A 19,084-nucleotide genomic window follows, 5' to 3' on the forward strand; every position below is an offset into this window, starting at 1 on the left:
ACAAAATATTTTTATTCTGGGATAAAATTCTAGGGTCAAAAAAGAGAGAATAAAATTTTTTTGATAGATAACCCTCCAAATTTTAAAACGCTCCATTTTAAGATCTGTTGCTAGACAAAGAACAATTAGACAGTTACACGGTCCTGTAATTTTGATCAACATTTAAAAAATGCTTTTTTGCTATGTTTTTGTTATATAAACAATTTTGGTGCCTAACATGGTAGACAAATAAGCGTAATCACGTATTTACTGCTTGATAAAGTTGACATTATCGTAATTTCACATTTTTTAAAGATAGAGAGGACTTATACCAACACAGTTTGTGAAAAAATATTGGGCAAGATTTTCATTGCATTTACCCTTTACAAATTGTGATTTTTACTTAATGCGCGCTTCACTTCTTCTTCTATGGAACTTTTTCTTCGTATGATCTATTTATCTATTAAAGTACCTACACGTTCTCTGTTTATGTTAGAACCAAAATTTTAGTTCCGTGACGCAAAGGCGTTTGTGCGCGAATGCAGTGGAAAAGGTATGTGGAGATTCGGTTGCGATTATGTTTAGAAATACAACGGAAAAAAGTTGGGTGGTATTTAAACAATTCAGAAATTTTTTGTGCTTCGAAATTGAGATTAAGTATTGCCAGAAACTTAGATTTTGGAGGCGTCAACAACAAATTTTCAATATGTGTATGTCTTAAGCTTGCAATCATCAGACTTTAACAAAAGATTTACTGAATTACTGACTTGCTATCTATTATTCAACCTTGATTCTCTAAGTACTTCTGCTCTTTGCATTTTCTTGGTCAATTTTCGAATTGACTCGAGATTTTTTTCTCTGGGGAGAGTACCGTATTATGTGGTGATAACATGGTCTGAACTAAAAATTAAATTGTGCTAATTCATTTCATAAGCCCAATTTTGGGCATCATGAGCGCTTCAGTTCACGCAAGATCGCTTTATTTTGGGCATTTGGAATACTTTCTCATCGATAAAGAACTTAAGGTTGCAAGTTTGTTTCATCAAAGTTAAAACGAATTTTGGTTAAAGTTTTGAAAATTTTGCAAAATTTCTTTTTCCAGTGTTTTGTCCGGGTTTTCAAAGGAAGAACAACCCGACAACCTAATATTTGTTATTTTGAGTTACCTTTAACTTTATTGTTTTTGTTTCATTAAAGTAATCACTGTCTTCTAAGTTGAAATAATCAGATTATAAAAAATGCCTTTTAAGCTATTCATATTGAGTTGTGCGTTAGTGATCAGACCTATCCAGACTAAAATCAGCCATGATCAGACCCATCCAGAATAAAATCAGACTTAAGTTCATTTTTCATACGTGCTCCTTTTTAACTCGTTTTTGTTGTTGCCATAATCAGACCCACTCAAACGATAATCAGCCATGGTCAGACGTTAGCTCGTCTTTCGCACAAGCTCGTTTCAAGATATGAAAAGACTCGCTAATTGACTCCCTAACCTTTATGTTATATTATCATCATCCTAAAATCTGTGCTCAAAAGAAATAACCTCGTTCATGATCAAAGTTTAGCTCTTTGGTGATCAGAAGTTCAGCTCGTCAATAATCAGAATTATTCTCGTTAAAGATCAAAATTTAGCTCCTTAATGGTCAGAATTTAGCTCGTTAATTTTCCGAATTTATCTCGTTAATGATCAGAATTTAGCACGTTAATGATCAGAAATTACTTTTTTAATGATTTAACTCGGTGATGATCTGAATGTAGGCAGAGTTTCATTAGGAAGCTCGTTATTGTAGGCAGACGTTATTAGGGCGCTCGTCCATGTAATCAAAAATGCTTTTTACTACACCGCCCCCTGTGCATTTTTAATTGTCTGATCATTAACGCACACCTCAACCTGAGTAAATACATGATTGGATATTCTATATGCCTTAAAAATTAATGTATCTTTTAGTTATCAAATATAAGAACTTTGAAAACATAAATGTAGTAAAAACGATTAAAAAAACATGCAAACAACAAAAATTACAATTTTTACAATTCATTTGTCTCTGCTTCTCTTCTGAGTCCCTCCTCCCTACTTAAATGTGCTTCGATGACATTTTTGATTTTGTCTAAAATTTTTGAGAGAATTTTCTGTCCCCTCCCCGGGCTTTTGTGACCTTAATGTTTAAAGATCCGATCCAACTGCAGCCTCCAGAATTTTTTCCCGTTTTTTCCTTTCCTTAAAATTAGAAACGGCAAACTTGATTTTACCACAGTACACAATGACAAGAACTTTTATGGGAAAAAACGGGAGAAAATGGAACAATAGCAAAGATTTTTGTGGAATGTTATACTGAATATCACCACTATGGGCATGACGCCGCTGCCGAAATTGTTGAATTTGCAATGTTAATATATGATAAAAACGCTCATCTTGATTCACCTTAGCGTAATTGTAGAACATAGCCAAGCTTGGATCTGTATCAGCTGCACTAATCACTGCTATGCTGAAGTACGCGTTGATCATCTGACATATGAAGAAGCTGATGGAGACAACCAATAGCGAGACTGTCACTTCTCTGTCACTTCTCGAAACTGAGAGTGTTTTCTGTCGAAGTTTGACAATGATAACCAAGTTTGCAATTCCTGCTGCTGATATCGGCATTAGCACCCCAGTTAGAAACAAGTACACTGTGAGAAAGCCCATATACTCACTGAACAGACTCCACGGGTTAGTTAAGAAGTTACAGTAGCTATCTTGCAAATCGTACTCGAGAAAAATGGGAAAAGTTAGAATCGCAATGATGATCCAAATTAAAGTTGAGATAGTGTTGGCAACGCGAGGTGTTGAGTTTTGTTTGTACCAAACTGGTTTGAAAAGTGCAAAAATTTTGTCAAAAGCTGTCGCAGTCAGAATGTAGCTGGCTGAAAAAAAGAAAAAATAAAAAAATCTGATTGAAGGGTCGCAATCTAGGTTGAAGAGCAAAGTGAACCCTTATTAACACGTTGGGATCCGGGCTAAAAATTTGCATTTCAATTTTTCCCGCACTAAGTACTTCGAGCACCCGATGCCCAGGTGTACGTGGCTTTGGTAAAAGGGACCATCTTCCAGCGTACACAGGAAAATTCTGCGCTCGAATTACATAGTCAGCAAAACAATTCGAGTTCAAAAAATTATAATTAATTTTCCGGACGTGATCAGGTCTGAGTTCAATTTGATGTGTAGCATCTTCTGTACAGAGGTCAGTTTGGTCTAGGAGATAACTATGGTGTCTGCGTGCAAATGCAGCACTATCAGATTCAAACAGTTAACTTTCAAATTACGAACGCCCGGGCCGAGTTGTCAACGCTAAAAAACGCAAAATTATGTAAGATTGGCGTTGAATGTGTTGAATTTATGTAAGATCTACAGTTGAGCGTAGATCATACATAAAATCAACGCATTCAACGGCAATCTTACATAATTTTGCGATGAATTTTGGCGTAGATCTTACATATTTAGCGTTGAATTTTAGCGTAGATCTTACATATTTAGCGTTGATTTCAGCGTAGATCTTACATAAATTCAACGCATTCAAAGCCAATCTTACATACTTTGCGTTAAATTTTGGCGTAGATCTTACATTCTTAGCGTTGAATTTTAGCGTAGATCTTACATATTTAGCGTTGAATTTAGCGTAGATCTTACATAAATTCAACGCATTCAACGCCAATCTTACATACTTTGCGTTGCATTTTAGCGTAGATCTTACATACTTTGCGTTGATCTTAGCGTAGATCTTACATGAATTCAACGCATTCAACGCCAATCTTACATATTTTTCGTTGAATTTTGGCGTAGATCTTACATATATAGCGTTGATTTTTAGCGTAGATCTTACCTATTTGGCGTTGAATTTAGCGTAGATCTTACATAAATTCGACGCATTCAACGCCAATCTGACATAATGTTGCGTTGAATTTTAGCGTAGATCTTACATATTTAGCGTTGAATCTAAGCGTAGATATTCAATATTTAGCGTTGAATTTAGCGTAGATCTCACATAAATTCAACACATTCAACGCCAATCTTACATATTTTGCATTGAAATTTTAGCTTAGATCTCACAGATTTAGCGTTGATTTTAGCTTAGATCTTACATAAATTCAACGCCTTCAACGCCAATCTTACCTTCTTTGCGTTGATTTTTGGCGTAGAACTTACATTTTTAGCTTTGAATTTTAGGGTAGATCTTACATATTTGGCGTTGAATTTAGCGTAGATCTTACATAAATTCATTGCATTCAACGCCATTCTTACATATTTAGTGTTGAATTTTAGCGTAGATCTTACATATTTAGCGTTGAATTTAGTGTAGATCTTACATAAATTCAACGCATTCAACGCCAATCTTTACTGTTTCGACCCCCTAAACTGCACGGGTGAGAAAAAAGAAGTCAGCAAAAAATCACTTTTAGTGGTCTTTTATAGTGCAAAATCCATTTGAGACCATTTTACAATTTCAAAACTTTTTCAATTTTTTTTCGAAAAATAAATTTTTGTCACTGTTTCGAACCCTATACTGCAAAGTTGAGAAACATGAGGTCAGAAAATAATCCTTTTTTAGTGCTTTTTTTAGAGTGCAAAATCCAATTCAGACCATTTTACGATTTCTATTTTTTCTAGTTTTTTTTTGAAAAAAGAATTTTTTACTGTTTCGACACCTATACTGCACAAGTGAGAAGATTGAAGTCAGCAAAAAAAATCACTTTTAGTGCTCTTTTATAGTGCAAAATCCGTTTCAGACCATTTTACGATTTCAAAACTTTTTTTTCGAACCCTATACTGCAAAGATGAGAAACGTGAAGTAAAAAAATCATTATTTAGTGCTCTTCTATAGTGCAAAACCCATTTGAGACAATTTTACAATTTCAAAATTTTTTCATTTTTTTTTCGAAAAATAAATTTTTGTCACTGTTTCGAACCCTATACTGCAAAGGTGAGAAACATGAGGTCAGAAATAATCATATTTTAGTGCTCTTTTAGAGTGCAAAATCCAATTCAGACCATTTTACGATTTCTATTTTTTCTAGTTTTTTTTCGAAAAAGAATTTTTTTGCTGTTTCGACACCTGTACTGCACAAGTGAGAAAAATGAAGTCAGCAAAAAAAAATCACTTTTAGTGCTCTTTTATAGTGCAAAATCCGTTTCAGACCATTTTACGATTTCAAAACTTTTTTTTCGAACCCTATACTGCAAAGATGAGAAACATGAAGTAAAAAAAATCATTATTTAGTGCTCTTTTATAGTGCAAAATCCAATTCAGACCATAATACGATTTCAATTTTTCTAGTTTTTTCGAAAAAAGAATTTTTTTACTGTTTCGACACCTATACTGCACAAGTGAGAAAACATGAGGTCAGAAAATAATCATTTTTTAGTGCTCTTTTAGAGTGCAAAATCCAATTCAGACCATTTTACGATTTCTATTTTTTCTAGTTTTTTTTCGAAAAAAGAATTTTTTTGCTGTTTCGACACCTATACTGCACAAGTGAGAAAAATGAAGTCAGCAAAAAAAATCACTTTTAGTGCTCTTTTATAGTGCAAAATCCGTTTCAGACCATTTTACGATTTCAAAACTTTTTTTTTCAAACCCTATGCTGCAAAGATGAGAAACATGAAGTAAAAAAAAATTATTATTTAGTGCTCTTTTATAGTGCAAAATCCATTTGAGACCATTTTACAATTTCAGAACTTTTTCAATTTTTTTTTCGAAAAATAAATTTTTGTCACTCTTTCGAACCCTATACTGCAAAGGTGAGAAACATGAGGTCAGAAAATAATCATTTTTTAGTGCTCTTTTAGAGTGCAAAATCCAATTCAGACCATTTTACGATTTCTATTTTTTCTAGTTTTTTTTGAAAAAAGAATTTTTTTACTGTTTCGACACCTATACTGCACAAGTGAGAAAAACGAAGTCAGCAAAAAAAAATCACTTTTAGTGCTCTTTTATAGTGCAAAATCCGTTTCAGACCATTTTACGATTTCAAAACTTTTTTTTCGAAACCTATACTGCAAAGATGAGAAACATGAAGTAAAAAAAATCATTATTTAGTGCTCTTTTATAGTGCAAAATCCAATTCAGACCATAATACGATTTCAATTTTTTTCTTTTTTCGAAAAAAGAATATTTTACTGTTTCGACACCTATACTGCACAAGTGAGAAAAATGAAGTCAGCAAAAAAAATCACTTTTTTAGTGCTCTTTTATAGTGCAAAATCCGTTTCAGACCATTTTACGATTCCAAAAACTTTTTCGATTTTTTTCAAAAAATCATTTTTTTTCACTGTTTCGAACCCTATACTGCAAAGATGAGAAACATGAAGTCAGAAAAAAATCATCTTTTAGTGCTCTTTTATAGTGCAAAATCTAATTCAGACCATTTTACGATTTCAAATTTTTTCAAGTTTTTCTCCCAAAAATTTTTTTTTTACTGTTTCGACACCTATACTGCACAAGTGAGAAAAATGAAGTCAGCAAAAATAAACTTTGAGTGCTCTCTTACGGTGCAAAAACCATTTCAGACCATTTTAGGAATTCAATTTTTTTCAAAGCTTTGAAAAAATTAAATTTTTGGCCAGTACGCCTCACATGGTGAATGCGTTGCATACGTTGAATTTATGTAAGATCTCGGCTAAACTCAACGCATAACGTGTAAGATCTAAGCTTAATTCAGCGCCAAAATATGTAAGATCGCTGCTGATTTCAACGAAAAATATGTAATATCTACGCTAAATTAAACAAAATATATGCAAGTTCTACGTTAAATTCAACGCAAAAATATGTAAGATCTACACTAAAATCAACGCAAAATATGTAAGATCTACGCTAAGTTCAACGCAAAATATGTAAGATCGACGCTTTATAAGGATTGCGGCTCTTAAGGAAACCAAGGTACTGTGGCAAAATGGTAGAAGAGGCAACAAGCAAGCAGGAGGTCAGTAGTTTGTGTCCCTTACGCAATTAGAGGCCAATAGTTCAAGTAAGCGCTTTGATTTTTTGTAAGATCAACGCTAAATTCAACGCAAAAATTTGTAAGATCTAAGCTGAATTCTAAGCTTAATATGTAAGATCTACACTAAATTCAACGCTAAATATGTAAGATCAGCGGCAGCTAGCGTTGACAAGTTGGAAAATTCACCGCCATTTCTTACATAATTTTGCGTTGAATGCGTTTAATTTTTGTCTTTAAATTCAAAGCATTCAACGCAAAGTTATTTAAAAAGTTGCGGTGAATTTTCCAATTTGTCAACGCTAGTTGCCGCTGATCTTACATAATTTTGGCCAAATTCCTCGGCCCGGGCGCCGAGATTATTAACTTAGAAAAATTCCTGCGCTTGCTTTATATATATATATATATATATATATATATATATATATATTTATATATATATATATATATATATATATATATATAAATGAATATATATATATATATATATATTCATTTATATATGTTTTATTTATATATATATATATATATATATATATATATATATATATATAATGTGAGGCTATAATTTTCCAGAATAAGCTATTTTGATACTGGGAAGAAATAGAAATAGGCAGATTAAATTAATTATTATCTTCAAAATAGCTCAAAAAGAAGCTCTAAATTTAAGTTCCTGCCTGGATTGCCTTCATTTCATTCAAAGTAACAGTTCTCAATACAAAAAAAAATTTTATTTAGTTTGAGTTTTTGTTGTCATTTTCTGTCTACTGATAAACCAGTTTAAAGGAACAGCATTTTTTATGTCCCATGCAAAGTAAAGTTAACCAGGAGTTGATTTAAACAATAAAATTGATTCAATTGATTAAAACAGTTTAGCCAGCTGATACTCAAAAGTGAATACTTTGTTTTATTTGAAATCCTTTTTAGCAAAACATTGCATTTCAGTTGATGTTTTTCGTCTTAAATTCAGAATTGGGTAATTTGCAGAAATTTTCAAATAAAAACATTTGGTTCCTCAGAATTGAAATGTCTCACAAGTCTCTCAAGTATTTCAATAAATAATCATTATATCTAGGGATCAATAAATCTCATTATCTCTCAGCCAATGGGACAAAACAAAATGTTTTTATTCCGGGATTAACTTCTAGGGTAAGAAAAAGAGAATAAAATATTTTTGATAGATAACCCTCCAAATGTTAAAACGCTCTATTTTAAGATCTGTTATTAGACAAAGAAGAAATAAACAGTTACACGGTCCTATAATTGTGATCGACATTAAAAATGCTTTTTTTAAATGTTTTTGTTATATAAAACAATTTTTGCCGGTCAGATGGTAGACAAATAAACGTAATCACGTATTTATTGCTTGATGAAGTTGACATTATCGTAAATTCAAATTTTTTTAAGATAAAGAGAACTTATACCAAAAAAAAAATTTGGTCGAGATTTTTATTGCCTTTACCCCTTACAATTGCCTTTTACTTAATGCGTGCTTCACTTCTTCTTCGATAGAACTTTTTCTTCGTATAATATGTTTATCTATTAAAGTATCTACTCATTCTTTGTTTACATTAGAACCAAAATTTCAGTTCCATGGAGCAAAGGCGTTTGTGCCCGAATGCAGGGTAAAAGGTCTATGGAGATTCGGTTTCAATTATATTTAGAAATACAATCGAAAAATGTTAGGTGGTATTTTAAAAATTGAGAAAAAGCGAAATGTGAAATTTTTTGTGGTTCGAAATGAAGATTTAGTATGGCCAAAAACTTAGATTTTGGAGGCCCGGAGTTTGGCCGCCGAGCCTTGCAGAACTGAAAGAGAGTATTTCAATTGTTGCCATTACGGAATCATGAGAAACCAAGTAAAAACTCCCAATTCTTTCTGTGTAGAATAAAATCATGCTAGAGAGTTTATGCCAAGAATGGGAATTAAAATTGATAAAACTGTCGTTGTCTGCAAATACTGATTTATAAACGTGTCGTTGTCTGCGAAAACTGATTTATAAAAGTGTCGCTGTCTGTGAAGTATGATTTATAAACGTGTCGCTTTCTGTGAAGTATGATTTATAAACGTGTCGCTGTCTGTGAAGCCTCATTCATGAACGTGTCGCTATCTGTGAAGTCTCATTTATGAACGTGTCGCTACTTGTGAAGTCTCATTTATGAACGTGTCGCTGTCTGCGAAGAACAGTTTCTGAACGTGCTGTTGTCTAAGCAACGATTCACAATCCATATGAATTGTTGTAAATTATCTCAATCTGCACAGAGCAAGCCAAATCCACTCGTCAGTCGGAGCAGACCAAGTCTAATTACTGAATAGAAATTTTCAAATAAGTCTCATCTCAGATTAAAAAATTGGAACGTATCATTATGTACCGATATAGTCAATAGATATAAAGCGTTGATAACGATTTTATAGATATATGTAAAGCGGTGATAACGAGCAGCACGGTGGGGGGGGGGAACAGTGTACTATATGGGTTTACAGTTGCATAGTTACAGTTGCATAGTTTGTTAGATTGTTGACGACTTATCCGACTGCGGGGGTTCGTCGTGTAGTTTTAAATGTGTGTTCAATATAGCGTGGTTTAGTATCGAGTTGTAGATGCTTTTATGGCCTCTGACATTCTTCTTCGTGTTTGGTTTTAATATGGTGCTGGCGATCTGCAGTGGGTCTCTGGGTTGACGACTAATCTGACGGGGGGTGTCTGCAATCTCCCTTTGGGTGTTTTCATTTTCATCGATTGAATCGTTGAGTCCGGGTATCAAAACCGTTGATGAAAGTCCGTCGCCGACACTTCTATCACTTGTCGCCGAAGGTGTACCTGTCCCTGTCACACCTTTGACTGTTACAGGAGATAGCATAAACTATGTCACCGCTGTTGAACGGTCACTAAAATTTACAATTACCTGGAACAGATTTCGCTCGCCTGGCAAATTAATCATGCTTCGCAGACAGTGACACGTTTATAAATCATACTTCACAGACAGCGACACGTTTATAAATCATGCTTCGCAGACAGCGACACGTTTATAAATCATGCTTCGCAGACAGCGCGACACGTTCATAAATCAGTCGTCACAGACAAAGACACGTTTTTAAATCAGTCTTCACAGACAAAGACACGTTTATAAATCGGTCTTCACAGACAAAGACACGTTTATAAATCAGTCTTCAAAGACAAAGACACGTTTTTGCATTTGAAATTCAGTACAGCCATGATAAAAAAAACGTCATGACAAGAAGAATTGTAATTATAATATTCATAATGAAAATATAATGGTTCTTGACTGAATTGCGCTGTTATCAAACTCCGGGGGCGTCAACAACAAATTTTCAATGTATATATGTCTTAAGCTTGCATTCATCAGATTTTAACAAAGGACTTACTGAATTACTGACTTGCTATCTATTATTCAACCTTGATTCTCCAAGTAGTTCTGTTCGCATTTTCTGGGTCAATTTTTCTCTGGGGAAAGTACCGCGTTATGTGATGATATCATGTTCTGAAGTAAATTTTAAATCGTGCTAGTTCATATCATAAGCCCAACATTGGGCATGTGGAGCCCTTCTTTTCGCGCAAGATCGCTTTATTTCGATTGAAAAAACTCAATACTTTTCATAGTACAAAAACTTCTGCCCCAGAGTGGCAAAATCGGTTGTTAGACTCACTAATTGAGATTAACTCAAAAAATCACTGTTTTTAAAAATTCTACCTTTGGGCAACTAAGTAAACTTTGATGAACTTTCACCAGCGAACTGAGAACTATAGCTCAGATACTTCAGCCTCAAATGCAGCAAGTTAACACAAACAACCCTTCGAAATGTCAACATACTGACAATAGACCCCAGATTTTGTTTGAGCTGGCAACTTAGTCCTGATCATTTTTTTGTTATGTTACAAAGCTTTGATGAAATTCGATTCAAGCTGGTTGAAAAAATGAAGGCAAACTTGTCTCTATTTAGCTTTTTTCATAATATTGAAATTTTGGATTACAATTTTTAAGTTCCGTAATTTCAGCGGAGTGTGAAAAACATTTAAATTTATTTATTTACAGTATGAGAAAACTTATCAATGTGTTTGTCGGCTCTGTCAGGTTAGCTGGACCATAGTCGAGCGAGTTGGAACCCGTCTGATTGGTCATTTCAAGGTTCTTTTAATTGCACTTTCTAGCACAATGGTGACCACTTGCGAGCATTGAATCATGGTTATTTTCTTGTTTGAGTCTTCTAAAGCATACGATTCATAGTTTTACTTCACTTGTTTTTCCTTACCATATTGACAGAAATCTTAAATTCACGATGCAAAGACCGAAAATATCATTTAGTCCATCAGAACAAAAACATCAACAAGCATGGTCGATTTTTGTTCGCAAAACTGACAATCATTTTATGCTCGTTTTTACTTCATGATGACCGAAAACAATATAGTCTTTATTTCCATATACCCATATATTTTTTCAATAACTGAGCTCATGCCGTATCTTACTTGTAAGTATCGTCTGATTTCAAACTGTTTTCATCCAGTATTATGTTTTAAATTCCTCCAGATTTTTTTCTTGTTTTATATCAAAACGGATTTTTTGTGACAGTTTAGCTATCAGCAGTTCAACTGGACGCATTTTTAGAAATTTTTTCAAGCTCACTGGAATTTCTGAGAAACGACACATACTTTCATCACAAAACATCGATTTAGAAGTCCCGAGTTTTTGTCTAAAAAAATTGTATTGTTATTCCGGTATTAAGCTATTGAAATACGTTTTGTGAAAATAAGGTAAAAAACTAGTCTGGTCTTTGAAGGAAATTCATGTCTCTTCGAAGTCTACAATTGAGCGTCAAATAGAAACTTATAATAAATCTGAATGATTTAATAATACTTCCTATAAATGCACCCCTATATTATCGCTCTTTTGAGAGAAGTATATTAGTTCTCTGTTTTTGCTGCTTGGGACGTCAACTTAGCTTTATGCAAAGATCTTTTTGAGGCGCAGTGAGATTATCTGGTAGTTTTTCTGATAAAGCTTACATTAAGACTATTACCCGGAGGATGGTGGCAGAGCAAATCAGCGCTGAACCAGAGAAATTATGTTTTTTTTTCTGTATGGTCAGTACTGTGTTCGTGTCACAATTTACACTGGCAGTCTTGATTTCTGATGGAAATTTACTTCACGAAAAATAATAAATTTAGCTTAACTCCCACCAACATAGTTTGCTTTATATGCGATTCGAACTTCCGCGTGGGAACTTGTAGCATTTAATTTCCGTAGCAAGTTGTAACCACTAAACTAAATGGGCTTTGTGGTAATTGCTTACAAACTAGCTTATGTATAAATATTGTGTATGCTACTATAGTAATTACCAATTATTAGTTACAAAGTTGTGGCGTTCTGCTCAGACTTATTTTTGGGACATGGGTAATTTTCAGACTACAGGATAAATTTAGCCAGGGCGAACTCTATGAGCTCAATATAATCATAATGAGGAAAAACTGCTCTTAAAGAAACTTAAATTATTTTAGAGATGCAATTTTTCAGAACTTAATGAAATTTTTACCCATGAAAAGTGCTGGTGTTCAGAGCTGAAATGCTTTGAGACTCAAGTGCGGGTGCAGAGGCAGCGTTTTTTTGTTTTCTTCTTACTCAGTTTTTCTTTTTTCCAAAATTTTGACTTGATTTTGATATTTCCCTTATAAGCAATAATTTTTCGGCTCACCGGAAATCGATGTCCAAAACGTGCACCATCCGAGGAATCGACAACCGAATTCGTTAACCAGGAACAAATCAATCCCAATGAGAGGCAGCAACATTTCCACAATTCCGTCCTGGAACCCTGAGATGGAGTCCGCCACAGCCAAACATTTTATAAACGTCTGTCCAGAACTCCTCTGTGGAAAGTGGTCGGCTGTCAAGTAGGCTGATCAGCATCAAGAATGGTCTCTTTGCTAGTCAGAAACTGTTATGGATCTATATTTTTTTACAGAATTTTGTCAATCAAATTAGTTTAGTCTCTCGTTATCCTAGAAACAAAGAAAAACTTTTTTCAGAAAAGGAGAACAAAAATCAACTATACACTCGGGGACCGCAGAAACGATGCAAGGTATGATTTTGATCATAGTTTCATACTCAAATTCTAATGGGGGGTTAGAGTCCCATGAAAGCTATGCCGTAACATCGATACCTGTAATTAAGTGGAATAAAAATTGCTCGTGATGATTAAAGCCTTCAATTTCTTATACTATTTAAAATCAAAGCAATGAATGCAACATCTGGATGCGCGCATAAAGTTACCCGTTAAAGTTTCCCCTCTATTAAATTATCAAGTAATAGAGAATTTTTTAATCTTGTGTGTGTGTACGTGAGTGCGTGTTCGTTTAAATTCGGTTTATTTTAGTTCGGTGCTATCAATTTCAGCAGCTTAGTGGTTCCCATTGCTGACTGGTCTAAAGCTGGTTGTTCCATATGTCTTTGTTGTATTTGCTGTAAGGTTGAAAAGAAATTTCATCAGTCCGGTTCCCAAAGTGCGCGTGTGTGTCTGTGTGTGTTTATGTGTGTGTGTGTGTGTGTGTCTGTGCGTATGTGTGTGTGTGTTTTTTGTGTGTATGTGTGTGCACGTGTGTGCGTGTGTGTCCACTCTTTGTGAGTTCGGGTGCTTGCGTGTATCTAGTACTGTTAAGGATGTTTTCAGAATTTGCATGCTTTCATAACCAGGTGTTTGAGGTTTACAATTCAGGTTAAATATATACACTCTATTTCACCGGTACAATATTTTAACAGAAAACAAAAGTTTCAGTATTCTGTTGAGCATAAAACTTTTTTTGTGAAGTAGCTGGTGTTTTTTTCGAATAGTTTAAGCTTTAATTGCTATACCAGAAGCTTTTTAAGCAGTGTTCTAAATTTGTTTTGAGAATTTAATTCCCTTCAGGAGAAAGTTTATACTCTTTCAAATCCTTTTTGTCTTAGAAAACTGTTGGTTGACGCTTTTAGTTTGATTAGTTGATTTGTACTGGAATTTTCTCAAGAACATAACTCCAGAAAAAAACTATCTGTACAAAATACAGCTGCTAAAATAAGCTATTTCTTAACTTCAAAGTACTCATTTAAGTTATTAGCACTTCTGCTGATAAAATGTTAGATTTCATTGAATAATCTTGCTTTGAAATTTTTTCATCTAACATATTTGGTTCCCTAAAATTTGCACTAAAAATAATGCACTAAAATTTAAATGTGAGTGTACTAAAGGCTACAACAACAACATTCACGTTTCAATTGGTATTTGATGACGTATAACATATATTAAAAGCCACTGTCATTTTTGAAAAAGCATATTAGGCTGAATTTTAAAGCTGCAAGCTGCACTATGCAATAGCACGTGCTCTGCAACCGGGGGGGGGGGGGGGGGGGGAATCCGTTTGCCCCCCCCCCCCCCTCCGGTTGCAGAGCACGTGCTATTACATAGTAAATCTTTGTTCAAAAAATGGCAAGTACGTCTGGGGAAGCAAATAATATGCGCCTACTAAGCTGGGAGCCTAAACAGAAAGAATCCCATTTTTCTTAACATTTGTGTATGCCGTAATGTAGTTGACAAGCACGGTTGTGGTAAAAGTTTTTCTTCGTTGTGAAGTTTTTGTGGATGCTGTTGCTTGTGAAAGTGTGGAATGTGGTTGTATGAATGATATGATATTTGGTTTATTAAAAGTAAAATCAATTGTTGGAGAAAGTTCAATTTTTTTAGAAGCAGACACACGAGATCTTGCAGTCCGTAAAAAGAGAAAAATCGGATCTATTCTATTTTGGCCTCTATTACAATTTTGCCTTGTTGTAATTTATGAGTTGTTATATAGCACGTTACTATGTAAAAAATGGCAGGTGCAATTTAGGGGCGTAAAAGTTATATGCTTAGAAAGCTGGTGTCAGGAGATCAGAAGAGATCTGAAAAACCTTTTCATTAATTTTCAAAACACTCTGATGAAACTGGTCATTCTTTGAAACGATGCAATGAAAAAGTAGCGACCTGCTCAAGAGCTTACTCGGTTTGGTATGAATGAACTCAGATCATTTTTCGAGCTCGATGAAAATAGTTGCATTTTTGGCCGTTTGATGATAATCAATTATTTGATCTTCACTTGCTGTGCTTCAATTATTAGTTTCATTTGTGTGCCTTTTTAAGTTTGTTATATGTGAAGGCGTCCATTCTGTTGTATATGTATGTGTTTGCAAATGGGTTCCTCTTACTTTCACATTTTTAGGTTTGTGCATTTTGTTTTATAGGGTTCGCGCGTGAACGAGTTTTTTCTTTGTATTCTCTATGTTGTCTTTCGCTAGCAGATCATTTGAAGTAAACTGGCAATACGTTTTGAGAGTAAGATTCTATTGATCGGCAGGTTAAAAAACATAATAAAAATAATCATAGTTTTGAAAATTGGGAGAATATAATTTTACAATTTTCTCTGATTCGAGAGTGCTCTTCGAATTGAATATTTCCATATTGTTCACATTTCTCTAAATTGGAAAACTGATTAGATTATTGATTCTGAAATTTTTTTATAGATGAAAAATGTTTCTTTTCTTTTCCGGTTCACATAAAAATTCTTAAATTTTTATTTTTCTTTAAAAAAGTCACAGATTAAAACTCAATGATAACCTATTTTTTCAATAACACTAAAAACAGCCTATAAGGTTCCCTCACATTTTACACACAAGTTGATTCAGAGCACAAAAACTCTGAAATCTTGAAAATAAGAAAAAATTATTTAATAGTTGATGCAAATTGTGGTTATAATTTCAAAACGAAAATTGTGTTTACTGATTTTAGCTGGTAATACATCTGCGAGATTTAGATAAAAACGAAATAAACCTTTGTGCTCATGAAAAATTAAGACTGACAAAATGTTTGAAACGCTAGTTTCATAATTTAGCGCCAATTTTTCAATTACCGCCACAATTGCATCACAAAGACCACAACTAGTTTTTAGGAAAAAAAACAAACAAAACAAAAAAACAATGCGAATGATAGGTGAAAGTCAGTTGCAAAAGAAATACCAAATTTTTTTTGTGTCCGTTTTTTTGTTTGTTTGTTTTTGTTTTTGTGTGTGTGTGTGTGGGCGTTGGTGTGGGTGGATAAATAAGAGTGCGTGTGAATAATGTGTGTGGTATTTTAGTGTAAGAGGCGAAAGAAAGAAAGAGAGTTAGCCTGAGAGAGTTAGCTGCTATAAATTTTTGACACAAAAAGAGAGGCAGAGAGCATAAACTGTCAGAAATTGTGAAAACTTAGATAAATTACCCATTTTTTCTGACAAATTGCGGCCTTGAGTTTGTGCATAACCTAAAATTATCATATCTGCGGATTTTTTTAAAAAAATAATATTTTCATTATGCTAACAAAACATCAAAAATGACAAAGAGTTTTGGCGAAAGTACTTTCAAAGAGTTTTATTTCAATAGTGTCAATAGTTTTATTACCAAAACAATTGCCTCAAAACGTCCACACCTTGTTAGTTAGCAAAAAAACAGAAAAGACATAAATTAATGGTGATGCATTTGAGTTTGTATTTGCATGTGTTTGTGTTTGCGAGTGTAATGGTTGTGATGTGTTTTCTTTTACGGCTGTCTGCGTCTGTGTTTTTCAAATTATAATACATTTGTCTTTCTAGAATGTGCTAAAGAAAATTCGTTTTTGTCTGCCGAAAAAAACTGCATATGTTTTAGTGCAAAACTGTTTTTCTCCAATGCATATAAGTTGCGTTCGGATACTCCCAACGGTTTCTCTGATAGGAAATAATGGTTTTTTATGTAACCTTGAGAGCTATGTTGGAATAGACTGTGCTCTACACAGACTCGCACGAGCCAGCTTGTTGCGTGTATCTATGAGTTTGTAACGACGGGTTTTTCCTTCGTTCTATCGTACGTAAATAAATCGTTTTTGAGCTCCCGGCAAACTTTTTTTGGGGAACATTATATTTTACATAACTGCTGTGCTTTGTTAGTTGGTTTTATTGGCTATTGTTGGTTTGTTTGCATATCTGAGCTTGTATGTAGAACCGAACGCGTGTATGTGTCTCTATATGTGTAATTTTTATGTAAAGATGTTTGTGGGAATGAGGCTTAGAGCACAGACTGAATTGAGTTCTGATCAAAAAAAATTTCACGAGTCATTGCATTCTGCGCTAGATAATCTATCTTCTCATAGGTGCCCAAAATTAGGGTTTTTCATCATTGGTAGATTTGTCTGCATCTGGGTGTGATTGCAGACAACTTCGAGAGAAAGCAGGTCTAATCAGATATCAATTTAAGACATTTTAGAATGCAAGGAGTCCCGAACAGAAACGGTTATAAGCGCGAGTAGCTGTCATCACAGCAAGATAAAATAAATCTTTCGTGAAAATTTGTCTGTAGTTGTTTCTAAAGAGCTTTTGACTCTGACATTGGCATACGTTTTATTCCAAATTTTGATCAGTCTGCTAGAAATCTGTTGAAACTGATCATAACCAAGAGGATTGCTCGCTAACAGTTGTCAATCACCTAAATAGAGTAAAATAATTGAGCGCAGCTGAGTTTGATCACAAAGAGCTTTTTTAATAGCTGATCAGATTTAGATCTGAAAAACAACTGAATTTGATCACCAACAACTGATGATTTTTGTATGGACCTGAAAATGACTTACCACAATTTTAATCTCAAAAATAAAATAATTGACGCGCAATTTATTCTGATTAGCGACAATTTTGAATATACTTTGAGGACGGAAGATATTTTGTGCGCACTTATGTCTAATCACAGGTCATGAATCGGCTGCCCGGGTCGAGGTGTCACCGCCATTCAGCAGAAAATAATCTAAGATAAGCGGTGAATGCGGTGAAATTACATAAATCAGGCGGTGAATGCGGTGAAAAAAACCTTTATCGCCTGGTAGCAGTGAAATTACATAATTTCACCGCTGAATTTAGCGGTGAAATTACACAAATTCACCGCTTCGAAAAAAGTGTCCAAATTATGTAAGATAAGCGGTCAATGCGGTGAAATTACATAAACTTACCGCTCAACTTAGTGGTGAACTTACATAAATTCACCGCTTAGAAAAAAATAGTTAAAATTGTGTGAGATCAGCAAAAAATGCGGTGAAATTAATGGGGAGTAAGGCAGGAATTGTTAGATTTACCCTCACACTAAAACTACCTCTGTGATTCTTACATATTTTTGACAGTTTTTTCTAAGCGGTGAATTTATGTAATTTCACCACTAGAGTAAGCGGTGAACTTTCAAAAAATTACCACATTTCACCACTAAAATATGTAATTTCATCGCTAAAAATCTCAAATCTTACAAAAATTCACCGCGTATGTTTTACAGAAAGAAGAATGAATTTCATTTATATTCAAAACAAAAATAACAGAAGTTAGTGAGAGATGGCGCAGTGGAAGAAGAAGTGGATGACATGCAGGAGGTGAGAGGTTCGAAAACTTGTAAGGGCGGTGAAATTACATATTTTAGCAGTGAATTGTGGTGATTTTTTGTAAGGTCACCGCTTTCTCTAGCGGTGAACTTACATAATTTCACCGCATTCACCGCATTTCGTCGCAAAATTATGTACGAAATTTGCGGTGAAAAAACTAACTTTTCACCGCTTATCTTACATATTTTTCCAATTTTTTCTCGACCCGGATGGCTGGTTTGGAATTGCAACCTAATATGCGCTCTATCTGTGTTTGTTGTGTGTTTTTCGGGTTGGCGTGTATCCCGTCTGGTAAGAATTTCGCAGAATGTATGTAAGAATTGCGATGACTACCCAAGTTGAGGTGCCAGATGGAAGTGAAACGACCCAACGAACACTGTTTGTTTCCACCTGGGCCGAGGATTTTCCCAAAAAATAACGGGGAAAGAGTGTAAAGAGTGTATAAATTTAAAAATTACACCCCTATTTCTCCTCTTAATTAAGGGTGGAAGAAAGTAAAAAATAAGAGTGTAATTTTTAAGAAATTAAGGTGGAAGGAGGTAATGAAGATTGATCCCCCATCTTCCCCTGTCGAACATGTTACTTTCATTGTCTGCATTAATCATTGCGCCAACTGACACTTGCATCAGATGTGTCAATTTGGTTATATTGGTAATTGTGCAAGAGTGTAATTTTTTATCAGTCCGC

At 34.2% G+C, this 19,084-nt stretch overlaps 1 protein-coding gene across 1 annotated transcript in view; it reads right to left on the reverse strand.

Moving 5' to 3' along the window:
* The window catches only part of LOC142341239 (uncharacterized), a 59,078-nt gene that overhangs the window by 24,854 nt on the left and 15,140 nt on the right, over window positions 1-19,084 (reverse strand). The window contains exons 4-6 of the mRNA XM_075392159.1: window positions 12,662-12,862; window positions 9,648-9,794; window positions 2,386-2,883 (exon numbers count right to left, since the gene is read on the reverse strand). Coding sequence (XP_075248274.1) covers window positions 2,386-2,883; window positions 9,648-9,794; window positions 12,662-12,862 — 846 coding nt within the window. The remainder of the gene's footprint in view (window positions 1-2,385; window positions 2,884-9,647; window positions 9,795-12,661; window positions 12,863-19,084) is intronic.

The sequence above is a fragment of the Convolutriloba macropyga genome, chromosome 6, assembly GCF_964194025.1.
Source record: "Convolutriloba macropyga chromosome 6, txConMacr16.3, whole genome shotgun sequence".
Classification (NCBI taxonomy): Eukaryota; Metazoa; Xenacoelomorpha; order Acoela; family Convolutidae; genus Convolutriloba; species Convolutriloba macropyga.